At 48.2% G+C, this 14,426-nt stretch overlaps 1 protein-coding gene across 1 annotated transcript in view; it reads left to right on the top strand.

Annotated features, from left to right (window-relative positions):
- The first annotated feature begins 1,318 nt into the window (after positions 1–1,318).
- The window catches only part of ADCY8 (adenylate cyclase 8), a 237,202-nt gene continuing 224,094 nt past the window's right edge, over positions 1,319–14,426 (top strand). Inside the window, exon 1 of the mRNA XM_055432577.2 lies at positions 1,319–2,914. Coding sequence (XP_055288552.2) covers positions 1,961–2,914 — 954 coding nt within the window. The 5' untranslated portion in view covers positions 1,319–1,960. The remainder of the gene's footprint in view (positions 2,915–14,426) is intronic.

Here is a 14,426-nt window from a genome sequence, read left to right on the forward strand (position 1 = left end):
GCGCAGACACCACGCGCCCCCGGGTGGCGCCTGGCTCTGCCCCAGAGCCTCCAAGCGCTGTGTCCGCAACTGCTCGCAACCGGAGCTCGGCGGGCGGGAAACCGGGCTTCAGCAGGCGGCTGGAGATGCCTTTCCCGCGGCCTCGTCCTCCAACCCGTCTGTAAGCCGGGAGAAACTCGGCTTGCGAGGGACTCCGGGGGCCCTTGTATTCTAATGCCTCGCTCCCTCCACCCCCTGGACTGGCGTGGTTAAGAGACTCTTCGGGGAAGCTGCCTGTCTCTGCAACTGCGGCTTCTTGGGGACATTTTGCTTTTAGCCCGAAAGTTGGCTTTGCCAAAAGACACCCCATTGGAGAGCGCGTAAAGGAGACCCTCTATTCCTTGGCTTTGGGCCCTCGGATTCCGTGGGCACAGCGGCCTACAAGTCCCGGCTGCGCACCTGCCCAGGACCCCAGCCAGTACCTAAAAAGGAGGAACCGCGGAGGAACCGGCCCGCGCCGCCAGCTGGAGCGCTGCAACCGGGCGTCCGGGGCCGGCGGGGGGCGTCGGCCGCAGCCCCACCGTCCTCTCCCGTGCGGAACTGCGCGCGCTGCCGCTTCCAAGACCCGGGGCGCCCCGGTCAGATCTGGGTGCCGGGTCCCCGCCGCCACCGCTCCCCCCCCGGTCTCCGCCCCGCTCCGTGGGGTGTGGCCTGGCGTGGGGGCGGGCTTAAGTGGCAGCGGGTGTCCGGCCGCTCTGACAGGTCTCCAAATTCTTCCCCGTCGCCCGGTGCCCGCAGCGCGCTTCAGAGCGCCCGGGCTGCACGCGGCGCTTCCCTGGATCCGGCGGCGACTCCAGGCGACTTACCGCGGTCTAGGACCTCCCTTCTCGCTCCAACCTTACACTCGCCGCAGCCACCCCGCTTCGGATCTTAGCCTCAGGAGTCTGCACCCGTGGCTTCTCTCAGTTCTCCGAATTGTTGGCTTGGGAGCCCTCCCTACTTTTTCCTGCCCCCGCCTCCCGCTCCTCCCAGCTCCGGGTCAAATGGATTCCAACGAGCGAAGTGAAGGGGGATGAGAAGCTTGGGCGGCGAGCCCTCGGAAGCACAGCTGGAAAGGGGGGCTTCGTCTTACAGCCGCGACTGGGACCCTGAGATCCTCCCCTCTCCCCGAGGGATGCGTCGGGCCAGAGCCAGCTCAGAGCAGCCAGTCTTCGCTCAGGAAGTGGAGACAGCCAGAAACGAACCCGGGGCCGGGGGGGGGGGGGAGCCTCAGCACACCCCCACTTCCAAATTAACTGTTTGGTGACTCGTAAGCGCTGAGGCTAGCACGCCTCCCGCGGGCCACCCGCCACCTCACGGTCCCCCACTCCTCCCCCTTCAAACCCCCCGCCCCCAGCTCCGCCCCAGCTCCCCATCCCGGCGCAATGGAGTTCTCCGAAGGGCTCTGTTCCAGCCCCAGCTGCTAACTTCGTCCCCATCTGCGCCGCCGGTCACCCCCCGACCAGCCCCCCTGCAGCCGCCGTGCCGTGGGCGTCCCGAGCCCAGTGCCGCAGCCAGGACCCGCCCGGCGCGCAGCTCAAGCCCGGAGCCCCAGGCGCCTGGGCGCCTCTTGGAGAGAAAAGGCTACGCCGAGACGCTGAGCGGAGAACCAGCCGGGAAGCCCGAGCCCGGGAAGGGGGCTGCGTGGCTCCGAGCGCCGCGTCTGCTGCGGACACCGAGCCCCGACTGCCACGCACCCAAGCTGCGCGGGGCTGGCGGGAGGGCGCCGCGCAAGGACGAAGGGGTCTGCGGCCATCTACCAGACGCCCTTTGCCCCGGGGCGCACTATGACCTGACGCGCGGGGGCCCTCCTGCCCGGGGCGGCTGGGGAGAGAAGGGCTCGCCGCCCAGCTCCGACCAGGCCAGCCTCTGGGTCTTTAGGGACCTCCTCTCCCGGCGGCCTCCCGCCGGTCCTGCGCCTCCCTCCCCGCGGCCCGGCGCCATGGAGCTCTCCGATGTGCGCTGCCTGAGCGGCAGCGAGGAACTCTACACCATCCACCCGACGCCCCCGGCCGGCGACGGCGGGAGCGGCTCCCGGCCGCAGCGGCTGCTGTGGCAGACGGCGGTGCGGCACATCACCGAGCAGCGCTTCATCCACGGGCACCGCGGCGGCGGGAGCGGAAGCTCCAGCAAAGCCGCGGACCCTGGAGGCGGCGGCCCCAACCACCACCACGCGTCGCAGCTGTCCGGCGACTCGGCGCTGCCCCTCTACGCGCTGGGCCCCGGGGAGCGAGCGCACGGCACCGGCGGCCCCAAAGTCTTCCCGGAACGCAGCGGGAGCGGCAGCGCCAGCGGCAGCGGCGGCGGGGGCGACCTGGGCTTCCTGCACCTCGACTGCGCCCCGAGCAACTCGGATTTCTTCCTCAATGGGGGCTACAGCTACCGAGGGGTCATTTTCCCCACCCTGCGCAACTCCTTCAAGTCCCGGGATCTGGAGCGCCTCTACCAGCGCTATTTCCTGGGCCAGAGGCGCAAATCGGAGGTGGTGATGAACGTGCTGGACGTGCTGACCAAACTCACCCTCCTGGTTCTTCACTTGAGCCTGGCCTCGGCCCCCATGGACCCGCTCAAGGGCATCCTGCTGGGCTTCTTCACGGGCATAGAGGTGGTGATCTGCGCCCTGGTGGTGGTCAGGAAGGACACCACCTCGCACACATACCTGCAGTACAGCGGTGTGGTCACCTGGGTGGCCATGACCACCCAGATCTTAGCAGCAGGGCTCGGCTACGGGCTCCTGGGAGACGGCATCGGCTACGTGCTCTTCACCCTTTTTGCCACTTACAGCATGCTGCCGCTGCCGCTCACCTGGGCCATCCTGGCCGGCCTAGGCACCTCGCTGATGCAGGTGGTCCTCCAAGCGGTCATCCCCAGGCTGGCGGTCATTTCCATCAATCAGGTAACTCCTGCCTGCCTTGCTCTTCCCCTCACTCCCCTGAGGGTTCTGTAGAAATCGCTTTTCTAAGAAACAGGGTTACCTGGCTCCCTTCGAGTCTCCTCCCCCAGCTTGGCACAGTGCCTTGCACCTAGGAGGTCCTGGGTCCCCCTGGGATGTTATTTCTTTCTTCTTAGAGGGAACTGGAAGTAAATGACCTCTAAAGTTTCTACCAACTCGACCATTCCACTCTGATTCTGTGAGCAATTCCTCTCTTCTTAGCTTCTTAGCTGATGTACAGTCTTCTTTCTGCTCTTCACACATCCCCCAGGGGCTGCAGTGAGGCTCTGGAGCAGGAGACGGAAGGGGAGGAGAAGCACCCCAATTTAGAAGGTGACCCGTTCCTTAGCAGCTTTACTCTTAAGCATTACAGCAGGGGGTTGTCATGGACTGTGGGATTCACTGTTGGGTTTCTCTGAATCTCTGTGCCAAAAAGGAATCAACATTGGTTAACCCTATACTAATTTCTGGTGCTGGGTACCCTACTTAAGTTTTCTCACGCAATCCTTCAGTCAAACCCGTGACACATGATTTATGTGGTAATTCCTTTTTGTCTTGTGAGTCTAGGAGGTTATTTTCTCTTATTACAGGATCCAACCCCAATGCTTTGAATAAATCAAATTCAGAACTTGGGATTGGTGGGGAGGGGGGGCATGTCATTGGCAAAGAAGGCAAGTTTTGCTTCATTGGAAAGGGGTATTTTGATGTAGATGGTTTGAAATATTTAGGTGGAACCTGACGCTTTATGTCTCTTTCTCCCGCTTTCTTCCTATCTTACCCCATTAAATATGGATGTGGTTTTGTGAACAGAGTTCTCTTCATCTGTGAAGGAGGAGATGACTGTGGTTTAAAGTCATTGAAATCAGTAGATAATTAATGTCCTGGCACTTCCTTGGCCAAATGTCTGGTAGGTAACAAGAGCAAATGGAAGGAAGATCATCGCCATAAAAATGAAGGCAGCATATCAGTGGAAGTGTTTTCAAATAAAAAGCTGATGAGAGGTGCTTGAAGAGGGGCATGCTTTGTGCGTTCCTGCTTTAGCTTCCGCCTCTGGGGTACTCTTGCTCTATTGGAAGTTCAGAGGCTCCTCTTGAGGTCTGGTTTGAATAATGCTTCTTAGAATAAACAGGTACAACACCTATGAAAACTGCTCATGACTTAGAGTGCTGGCACTGTCAGAGTGCTTTCCCCATCACTGACCTTCTGGGCTTCTAGCTGATTTGGGATTCTCTCTCTTCTCTGCTGGCTCTGTATCCATTTGCTCAGGTTACTTATCTGGTTGACTGCTTTTACGATGCTTTCTGAAGTCTCCCTGGGTACAGCAAAGAGCATATAAAGTACTTGGCTGTGATCAGGCGTGAAATGAGGTCGTGAGAGCCTCTGTAAGGTCTGACCAGCTGAATTTTTTCTTATTAAAGATAATAGTGAATGTTTTCTCAAAATCACCGTGAACCTGTAGTATCCACATATGATAAGAGTCTCAGTTTGGAGATTATAGGAAAGTACATGTTAACTATGTTTCTGAATCTCGTTGACCCAGTGATTTGAACCCCAGTGTCCTCTGATTCTCTCCCTTTCTTACAAGTTCTCTCCTGCTTTGCATTTCCTTTATTACCTGCCTAGATGTCAGCTGACCTCTCCTGACCCCTCCTGCTCCCTTCCCCTTCTTCCCCTTCTCAGTTTTTCTGTCTCCTTCTTCTCTGTCCTTCCCCTTCTGTTTGTTTTGTTTTCACTATGAGTTGTTTTCATAATATAACTATCTGGCCATTTGCAGAAAATTCCATTTATCATAATCCACTTTTTCTCATGCAGCAGCCTTTCTTGGTATGCATTACTGAAAGACTTCATCAAGTCAGTTTGGAATAGTATTTGAATAACACATCCTAAGTGGCAAATGCTGAATATTTTCAAAGCCCTAAGTATAGAGATACTTTTTTCGCCAAACGAATCCAGAAAGTAAATTTTGGATCCATATTTGTTGTATACTCCACTCAAATACTACCAGATGGGAAAAGATTAAAAATAACCCCCAAATGTCTTCCTACTCCCACCCCATCACAAACAATCCTTCGGTGTGAAAACTAGGGTCCTGGTACCTGCATACCAAGCCCATCCAACTTTCTGTTTGGGTAGGAACTGTAGATGAACCATCCTGTCATAACTTGTCACCTTTTACCAGACTGAAGGCACAAGTAGAGAGCTTTCCTCTGATTTTAGGTGCTGAAAAGAACCTTGGTGGCTACAAAACATTTTCCTTTGGCGCCCTCTAGAGGTTCAAGTGCCTTTCCTGGATCTTGCAGGTGGATGAAGTGAAGCATTAATTGCTTAAAAAAAAAAAAAAGCCTGTGGTTTTTGTATTGGTGATGTTTGGTATACCATTTGGTGATATACAGGGCATACTTAATACCTGCTAACGACCTTGTATAGAGACTGGAATAAAATCCTAACTCCTTACCATGGACTACTGGATCCACTATTACCTGATGCTGCATTTCTTGCTAATTAGATTTCTCTTCTCTCCTCTTTCCTTTTCCTTCTCTCTTTCTTTCTTTCTCTTCTACTCCTCAGCCTCCAAAACACTGTTTTCCTGTCTTTCAAATATCCCAAGCTCTTTCGCACTTTTTCGGCTTTATGCCTGCTGCCTAGAACAATTTTTGCCAGGTCTTCACATGACTGACACATCTTCATGACTGCAGACTCAGTTCAGATGCCACTCCCTGGTACATGACGTGCCTTGTTTTCTCCAGAGCATGTACATCATCTGAAATGATCTGATTTGTTTGTATTTCCTGTGTTTCTTCTCCCAACTCCGTACCCTCACAAGAACGTAAACACCGTGTAAGAGGCAAGACATTGTCTATCGTGCTTATCATTTCATCCTCCTCACCTAGAAAAGTGCCAGGCACCTGGTAGGCCCTTCAGTTACTGAATGAGCAAGACTACTCAATGCATAAGCAATATTATGAAATAGCAAAGTCCCCTGACGTTTGTGTTGGTGAAAGCTTTCTATACACAAACACACACACACACACACACACAAGCTATGTTTGCAAGGCAGTCTTTTACACATGAACACCTTTGGGGAAATCAAAGCACAGTAGCAACTCTTCACATTTGTACAATATTTTGCATGTAACCGAGAGCCTTTGCATACACGATCTCATCTGGTAATGCCAAACAGATGGTAACATCCATCACTTTTCTTTCAGAGAAGAAATGACAGGTTCTTAGAAATTTTAAAGGGACATCTGGAAGATGATAAGAATAACAAGTGGTGAGGGCTGGATTCAAATCCTAGCTCAATGCTAATCGTATTTCAGAAACTTTTCAGAGAGCATCCTTCTAAAAACATAAGCATTTGAAGTGGCTTAAGAGCGAGAGTTCACCCATGTTTCACCACTCAAGGGAGTAATACCCCATATAGCCCAAGAGTTAACATTTAACCAAGCAACCAAAGGGCGATCAGGAGGGGGAAATGATTGAATTGCGGCAAATAGGCTCTTTGTAACTAGCTCATCTCATCATCTAGCTCAGTGGATATAAGTTTGTCAACTGAAGGGCATAAACACTGGCATATCTTCTTTCCCTACATTAATCTCAATTCCCATTAAGCGGATGGCTCATGTTGAACTTAGCATTTTCAAGAAACAGGAAGCTGAGGATACAGTGAACACACCTCTCAGCTATTTCCCTTCACCGGAAAGGCCATTTTCAAAAGGAATAAATGAGCTGGTGATTGCCTTCTCTAATCCAGGCTTGAGAGTCAGCTTCTCTTTTCCTCTGGAAGAACGTGGTCTCTGTGGCTTGACGGGGTAGCAACCAAGCTGTAGATCTCTGCAGATACCCTACATGAAGAGAGAGTCCTGTGTTCATTCAGATCTCATGTGCTTTCCACTGTGGATCCAAGATGGAACCTATCAGGTTGACCACAAAGTTTGTTCGGGTTTTTGTAATACCGTACAGAAAAACCCGAACGAACTTTTTTGCCAGCCCAATAAAAAGGGCCAGCCAGGAGGTTCCTTACTATCAGCAAGGAAATGGTTTCTGTTTTCTCCACTTGGTGAACCGTTGGAGGAAAGTCGTGAACTTCCCAAGGAGGTTCTGTTCAGATACATAGATACGATCCCCGCATATTTTGTATGTCTAAAGGGGCATTAGAAATACTGAGGAACCCTTAGAAGGTACAAAGCCCAGTTCAAAGGATTCCTTTCTTTTGAAATCTCCCCCGAGATAGTTCAGCTACTGGTAGTACTGCTGCTGCTGCTGCCGCTAAGTCGCTTCAGTCGTGTCCGACTCTGTGCGACCCCATAGACGGAAGCCCACCAGGATCCACCGTCCCTGGGATTCTCCAGGCAAGAACACTGGAGTGGGTTGCCATTTCCTTCTCCAATGTGTGAAAGTGAAGTCACTCAGTCATGTCCGACTAGTAGCAACCCCATGGACTGCAGCCCACCAGGCTCCTCTGTCCATGCGATTTTCTAGGCAAGAGTACTAGGACTGCAGTTATTCCCTCCTTGGGGAGTCTCATCCATTTTAAGTTAAGTCAGTTTCATTGTGGGCTTCCCTGGTGGCTCAGGGACTTCCCTTGTGGCTCAGCTGAAAAAGAATCTGCCTGCAATGCGGGAGACCTGGGTTCAATGCCTGGGTTGGGAGGATCCCCTGGAGAAGGGAAAGGCTACCCACTCCAGTATTCTGGCCTGGAGAAGTCCATCTACTGCATAGTCCATGGGATTGCAGAGTCGGACACGACTGAGTGACTGGTGGCTCAGTGTAAAATATCCGCCTGTCAACACAGGAGACATGGGTTCGATCCATGATCTGAGAAGATCCCCTTGGAGAAGGAAATGGCAATCCACTTCAGTGTTCTTGCCTGGGGGACCCCATGGACAGAGTAGCCTGGTGGGCTCCAGTCCACAGGGTCTCAAAGAGTCAGACACAACTCAGCGGCTGAAGAAACAAACCGCTTCATCATGTGATTCAAGCCAAAGACAGTAGCACTTTTGTCCAGATTTCCTCTACAACACAGAATTCTTCCACATGTTAAACAAATTGTTTATCTTGCCAGTTCAATTTACCCATCTAAAAATTCATTACAGAATGGTATTATATGTATAAATAACTTATGAATGATAAGGTCATATTTGTTAAGTTCTTCCACCGGGTATATACAGCCTAAGCTCTGTTGCTGTAATTAGCATTTTACTCTATTTTAATTGCCGGTGACAATAATGCGGGCTACCTAACATGTGAAATCTGTCTCTTTCTCATTCTTCAGTTCATTAGTGATAAAACGATGAAAATCAGTTAGTTGTTGGAACACTGAGAGACAGCAGTATTTAACCAGAAAGATTGCTGCATTATGCTTCCCTCTAGGGGATTCTAAAATGTTCCAGCTAGTGGCTAATTAGCCCTTTGAACCTCTTGGTGAGGCAGATAAGCAGAAGTGTCAGAGAGGAGGTGATTTCTTCAAGATAACTCTAGAGCAAAGGCATCCAAGTATGCAAATCCAGGTAAGTTAGTGCTCAAGGTCATGCTGTCAGAGTTGAGTTTGGAAAGCAGCCTTTTCTTCCCAATCTTACATACATCCGATGGAACAGTGCCAGAAGAATGCTAATTGAGGCACCAGCATTACACTTGACTAAGAACAAGGGACCTAGAGCTTACCATTTGGCCTTTAAAAAATCCTTTTGGGGAGCATCGTTTATATTAGGTGAGATAGTGGTGTCTGGTATGAGCAAGTGGGGGTCAGGAGAGAAGTAGCCTTTGCATGTTTCTGATCATTTAAATGAAGGGTTGACTTCACAGTAAAGACAAAGTGAGCGTAATGGAATTACCATCTTTCTCCCCATTTATAAAATTTAAATATAAGCACATATTATATGTTCTTTGTCTAAGTCTGCTAATCCAAGTCAGATAAAGGGAATCTTATGCACAGCAAATGACATGTCATTTAAATTATCTCAATTTGGTATTTGATGTCAAGACAGATACTTCAGAAAACACAAATATCCATTAAACGAGTGTAACTGGAGTCCTATTTCAAGCACCTCACTAGTTATGATGTGCATTTTTTAAAGCCCAAATACTTCCATTTCTGTACATTTTCGGTTGGGAAATTCATGTAGGCTTTAAAAAAAAAAATAATTGCAGCGTTCCAACCTGTCTGAGAAAATGACTTTCAAAAGCAGATTTGAGTGTCAGCATTCCCAAGAGGGTCCTCTGAACACCAGGAAATGGAAATATTATCCTCTATTACTTCTGAAAAATACCCAGAGACTGTCCTTTTTGGTTCTATCTATTCCTTCCTTTCCTCTTTTTTTTTTTTTTTGATGCAGAGTAGGCTTTGCAAAGGATATTTTGAATGACATCTGTGGACACATTTGCCCTGGAGTTGCCAATAAGCTTGACATCTGTGTATTTAGACTGAGTTGTAAAATGACGTGTGGTGTGGTCTTTGCAAGATTGAATTATGAGTTTGTTTTTCTTCCTAGCCAGTAATGTCACCTGACTGGTTTCAGTCTGTCGGAGCATAATTAGATGGGAACTGGGAAGACTGGGAGGACTTTATTTCTGGAGCAGCTGCTGCAGTACCATGCTAAGTAGGACAAGTGCATTAGTCATATTTACACCTTGATGATTGATGGCATTTTAAGAGCTCATCAAAAATAAGTGAAACCAAGCATTAAAAGGAAAGGTTTAAGAAAAAAAAGGTTGATTCCAGTTTCAGTGCTGCCGGCACTGTGTAATCAAAGGACACTACTACAATGACGCTAATATGGCATTTCACTGCCGTCCAGATATTTCTTAGGATGATAATGTATTCATTTCCCAAGTGTGTCTATTTGAGTTGATCCTACATGTGTTAGTTTTCAGAACATGGGAGACACTTTCAGAACATGGGAGCAATACCCATACCCTTCCTCTCACCAGCGAATGGGCACGATACTGATGCTGTGATCAACCAGTTGGATGTCATATCAGTTCACTAGACATATGGCCTGTTCTTTACTTTCGCTATAACACAAGGTACCAAGAACAGAAAATAGGCAAATTTCTGGGATGTATAGATCTGACCCTCAGTTAGCAAGAAAATAGGTTCCATAAATAATTTCTCCCCCAGTGTTTTCTTGGGGCTGAAGTAGAAGAATGCTGCTCTGCCCAATCAGCCCTCACAGAGCAGTGAGAGCCAGTATCATCTTCCCTGTGCTTCCCCAGGGAACATAATTGGATTTACACACTCAAATTAGATCATGTGAGTTTTGTTTATGAAGGACTATTTTAAGAAGTCAGGTCACTTTAGCAGCACTTCGGAAGCCAGCTTTTCTCACTGCAAGATTTTTCACAGTTAGCTCTCTGCAGGGTACAGAAGAATGCTGGGTAGATGAATTAACTGTTGAAGCCCCAGACATTCCCAGGGAGGCCAGGCCACCTCCCAGGAGGAATGAAAGCCATTGTACCTGTGAATGCAAATGCGTGCCCACCCTCTCAATCAGTGAACTGGGATTATAACTCTGTGTTGTCAGATAAACCTACAATTCGGTGTTTCCTTGATATCTCTGCTTCGGACTCTGATTGGGCATGTCTGTGATTTTGTATCTGAATTTTATTTTTAGCTATGTCATGTGTTTTAATATGTATGCTGCTGCTGCTGCTAAGTCACTTCAGTCGTGTCCGACTCTGTGTGACCCCATAGACGGAAGCCCACCAGGTTCCCCCATCCCTGGGATTCTCCAGGCAAGAACACTGGAGTGGGTTGCCATTTCCTTCTCCTTTAATATGTATAATACCTTGCATATTCATTAGTCAAGTGAGGTTTTCTATCTCTTCCACCCCGCTTCCTAACTTACATGCCTCCAAGCTCAGGTGTTAGGAATTGCAAAATATCTTTGAAACACAAAATTCTCCTAAATCAGAACATGGTAAAAACTTACATGGTGAAGACATGAGCTAAGTGTGAAATTAAATCATATTAATGTTTAGGGTTTTTTTTTAACAAGTATATTTTAAAAACTGCCATCTCTATATAAAAAGCATATCAGCATAAAATTTTCACGTGAAACAAGAATTATTTTGTTGAACTATCTTATAAACTATGTCTTTATCCTGTGTCAGCTGGTTTTCCAGTTGACTGGAGTAAACCATTTCTGAATCTTTTCTCCTTTTTTATGTGTGATTATGTGTTGAATACACATGATTGCTTATAAAACCAAGATGACTAAGGATTAGGGAATGTATAGTCAAAATATAATGTATTCCTTTCACTCAGAACATGGAAAAAGTTGCAGCAAAATAGAACAGAACTAGAAAAACAAACAAACAAAAAGAAACACTCCCACAAGGCTTAAAGATAGAAGATATATGGTCAGTGTTTTCAAATATTGGGGGTACTTCATGACAAAGACTGTTTATTTTAGGTGTATTCTTTAAGACAGAATAATAACCAATGGGTGGTCTTTATACCATGAGAGATTTTTGTTCACCTAAAGCTCACAAGGCTTTGTAACAACTAGACCTGCCCAGGGGGATTCTTTTTAAAGTGATGAGCTTCCTGTCAGGGGATTCATCAAGAGAAAGCTGTACAGAAATCTATCCAGGATGCTCTAACAGAAAATTCCACAGGGAAGATCTTTTCCTCAAGGTCATTTGAAAAAAATTGGTTGCATCTCTAAGCCATCACAGCCACTTTGCAGGCAAGAGAAAAAGAGAGGACAGAGGGCAAAGGGTAAGAGGTCAAGATGACCATGTTGTAGCCATGCGTTCCGGGAAAGAAACACTCAGAAGGACAATGCAGATAGTGGAGTGAAGTTTATTACACCGGAGTGAAGTTTATTACACCGGTGAGCCCAAGGCAGAGTCTCCTTTCAGCCAAGGACCCCGACCAACTTTTGTGAAAACCTTATATACCTTAAGTGTACTGCTCAAGCCCACATCCCCAAATTTCTTAAATCTAGCCTGGAAAGTGTTAAAGGGAGATACAATCAGGTTACAGCCATGATTCATAATCAGAAGGGTCAGCTGGTTATACATTGTAGCCTACACCAATGGGTGCCATAAAGATTGCAAAGGTGATTGACCACATAGGGGATTATTATATTCTTTCTGGTGACGGGAAATCTTGGAATGGAATCTGGTGTTTATCAGTCTGGGAGGCCAGTTCGGCTGTGGGTATGTTATCCCCATGGCTACAAGGCACCCAGTCCAAAGCTCACTGAAAGTACAAGACGGAGTTTCCTTCTTTTTCAAGATGGAGTCAGCTCGGCCTGTTCCTTTCCTCCCTCAATCAAAGGGCATTTGCCCACGAGTCTGTAGCCCTTTCAGGAAGGGACCCCTGCATGGTCCTCTGGGATCCATACCCAATGCCATCTGCCTCCATTCTGGGGACCAGAATTCTGAATTCTGACACATGGCCCCTCCTCCATCATCATGAAAAGATGGCAAAAATAGATTCAAGTTTACTGCTTCTCAAAAAATCAAGAGTGAATTAGGAAGAAGAGGAGAATAAGGATTCAGTAGGAAAACTGTTCAGTAAATACTTGTTGACTGACTGTTGGGTTCTAGATTCTGAGACACAGCTGTGTGCTACACTGTCAAGGCTGTCACTTTAAGGAGGGCGGGGGAAGTTTGTGAATCTGGTACAGAGATAGGGAGGTTTGTCACTGACTCTTAGAACCTGTCTGAAACACACAGCATTGGGTAAATGCTTTATGCAGGTCTTGGGCTCTTTTTACTATAGTCTCTAAAGCATGAAAAAAATCAAAGTTACAGTGGATTTCTTTTAGGAGTTGTGTGAAAGGAAAGGTCAGACTTCAGAAGAAATTGTAAAAGGGTGTGGATCTTCCTGGCGAAGAAGGTAAAGAGACCCTGGGAAGGGCCAGGAGGTCAGTTATAAAGCATCACCTTATCACAGACTGAACGCATCCCAAGCCTGGTGACCAGCAGACGCACGAGAGCCTCTGCCTCGTATTGAGAAGGTCGGGCTTGGCAGCAGCCCCAAGTTCTCCTAGCTACTCTGTGTTCTCAGTCATGTCTGACTCTCTGAAACCCCATGGACTGTAGCCCACCAGGATCCTCTGTCCATGGGATTTTTCAATCAAGAATGCTGGAGTAAGTTGTCATTTCCTCCTCTAGGGGTTCTTCCCGACCCAGGGATCAAACCCGTGTCTCTTGTCTCCAGCATTGGCAGGCATGTTCTTTACCACTAGGGCCACCTCGGAAGCATATGTACTCAATAACTCCAGCTAGAAACTGAGCAGATGCCTTGGGGCTCCAGGCAACCCATTTCACACAAGGGTGGGCAGACCAGGAGCTTAAGCAAGGCTCAGTTCCCTCTCCTTGGTACATTGCTACACTCTGCATTTTCAACTATCAAAGCAACTTGTAACATTTCATGTGCCTACCAGGCTGTGAGCCCCTTGAGGTCAAAGACTGTGTCTTGCTCATCTTTGTGTCCCTAGCTCCTAGCATCGTATCTGGCACATTAACAGTACTAAACAGCGCAGTTATAAGTGAAGTGAATGAATGAATATTATATGATCAACTCCTTCCCCTGTCACCTCCCTGGCTACCCCTCAACACATACAATCAGTGCGAAACCAGTGAGAGGGGAAAAAAATCCATTTCTCTGGTCAATACAGGCAAAAGAACACCAAATGTTATCCCAAGAAGTCCTTTGGGCAGAAAGTTCCAAGCTGAGTGCTTGCTAGACCTGTGTTAAGGAAGTTATGTTAGATAACATGAAGAAAAATTTAAATCATTACCCAGATCCCTTCAGTCAAAATAGGAAAAGGAGATTAAAAATGATGGACCTAAATTATCCATACCTGTTTGTCCATTCCTGAAAATTTTTAATGGATCCAGTCCATCCACACAAAATAGAGTCCAGGTATTAATGAGAGTCTCGCCCGTTTGTTGGCTTCCTTCTTGGCTCTTTAGTACCTTGGCTCTGAACCCCAACACCGACAGCGCGCTCAGGCTCTCTTTGCTTTGTGGTCCATCAGCCTTTGTCTCTGTGCAGCAAGCATGCATTGTGTGTGTGCTCAGTCATGTCTGACTGGGACCTCATGGACTGCAGCCCTCCAGGCTCCTCTGTCCATGGAATTTTCCAGGCAAGAATACTGGAGCAGGTTACCAGTTCCTTCTCCAGGGGATCTTCTTGACCCAGGGATCAAATCCACATCATTTGTATCTCCTGCATTGAAAGCAGATTAATTACCACTTTACCACCTGGGAGGAAGCCCCTTGCTTTGTGGTGTCATTGATCAGTTGCTCAGTCATGTCCGACTCTTTGCAATGCCATGGACTGCAGCACGCCAGGCTTCCCTGTCCTTCACTGTCTCCCGGAGTTTACTCAAACTCATGTCCATTGAGTTGGTGATACCTTCCTACCATCTCATTCTCTGTCATCCCCTTCTCCTCCTGCCTTCAGTCTTCCCCAGCATCAGGGTCTTTTCTAATGAGTTGGCTATTTGCATCAGGT

The sequence above is a fragment of the Moschus berezovskii genome, chromosome 16, assembly GCF_049115385.1.
Source record: "Moschus berezovskii isolate FMDL1 chromosome 16, NW_MosBer_1.0, whole genome shotgun sequence".
Classification (NCBI taxonomy): Eukaryota; Metazoa; Chordata; class Mammalia; order Artiodactyla; family Moschidae; genus Moschus; species Moschus berezovskii.